We start from the raw sequence: 1,182 nt of genomic DNA, 5'->3' as shown, positions 1-1,182 counted from the left end.
CTTGTGCCCAAGGTCTGCTCAGGACACCAGCCCAGAGAGACCAGAAGGAACCCGAGCCACTGGGCTGGCACAGTTCCTGTGTTCCTGGTCCCAGTTACTCCAGGTGTTGGGACAAATGTTGTGTCCTCCTCACCTCTGATCCTGGGTGTGTCAGAGTGCCTGGGAGTGGAGCTTCCTCTGGGTGTTGTGGGACTGGCTGCATAGCTTGCGCCCAAGGTCTGCTCTGGACCCCAGCCCAGACAGACCGGGAAGCAAATATTCTTAAGGTGATTCAATATCCATTGTGAAATAACCATAAGTATTATGTTTAATGAAAATGTCTCACATTTTTATTGTTTGTTTCAGCTTTAAGGGTAGTCAGCACTTTAAAGAAATTAAAGGATGAAGAATCAGATCGTGGACAAATTGAAAGTGAAGTTGCAACTCTCAGAGTCCTCAGTTTATCCATAGAGTTTGCTCTAGAGGTAACTCAAGCATCTACTATTGTATTCTACTATTGTACTCTTTCCCTTTTTGAAGAGAAGACTTCATAAAATCACTCTCACCTAGGCATAGCAGAACCCTCCTTTATTGTTTTGTCTCACATTTTTACCCAAGCCTGTTTCTTTTCTTTTGAGGAAACAGATTTGTGTTTAAGACAAACAAAAATAAACATAGCAAAACACTAACTTTAAATGAAGCTCTAGGATGACTGAGATAACTAAGTGGATAAGAGGCAATTGACACAAGCCCGGTGACCTGAGTTTAACTCCCTACACCCACATAGAGGTGGAAGGAGAGAACCAAGTTGACATAGTTGTCCTCTGACTTCCACATGTTTCCCACCAAACATACATACATACATACATACATACATACATACATGTATACATGTACATACTCACACACTAATAGTAATGATGATGATGATTATGATGATGATAGTAATGATATTTTAAAATAAAAGAAACTTCAGATTTTAAAATATTATTTCAGGCAGAGAATATAGCTCCTAGTAGAGCCTTTGCCTAGCATGCACAAAGCCTCATATTACATCCCACCTCTGAAAAGGTAGAGTATGGAGTACATCATACCATGCAAATAAATATTTATCTGCTTTGAAATTTCCATTTCTCATCAGTTTAAATGAAATGGTTTAAACTAAATGAAATAGTTTAAACATTTGTGGTCTTTCTTTTTTTG

At 39.1% G+C, this 1,182-nt stretch overlaps 1 protein-coding gene across 1 annotated transcript in view; it reads left to right on the top strand.

Annotated features, from left to right (window-relative positions):
- Positions 1–1,182, top strand: part of Tex11 (testis expressed 11) — a 219,480-nt gene that overhangs the window by 150,020 nt on the left and 68,278 nt on the right. The window contains exon 17 of the mRNA XM_031368858.1: positions 346–464. Coding sequence (XP_031224718.1) covers positions 346–464 — 119 coding nt within the window. The remainder of the gene's footprint in view (positions 1–345; positions 465–1,182) is intronic.

This window comes from Mastomys coucha, chromosome X (genome assembly GCF_008632895.1).
Source record: "Mastomys coucha isolate ucsf_1 chromosome X, UCSF_Mcou_1, whole genome shotgun sequence".
In the NCBI taxonomy this organism is placed as follows: Eukaryota; Metazoa; Chordata; class Mammalia; order Rodentia; family Muridae; genus Mastomys; species Mastomys coucha.
The sequence above is the reverse complement of the archived record's forward strand: the minus strand, read 5'-3'. Positions and strand labels throughout refer to the sequence as shown.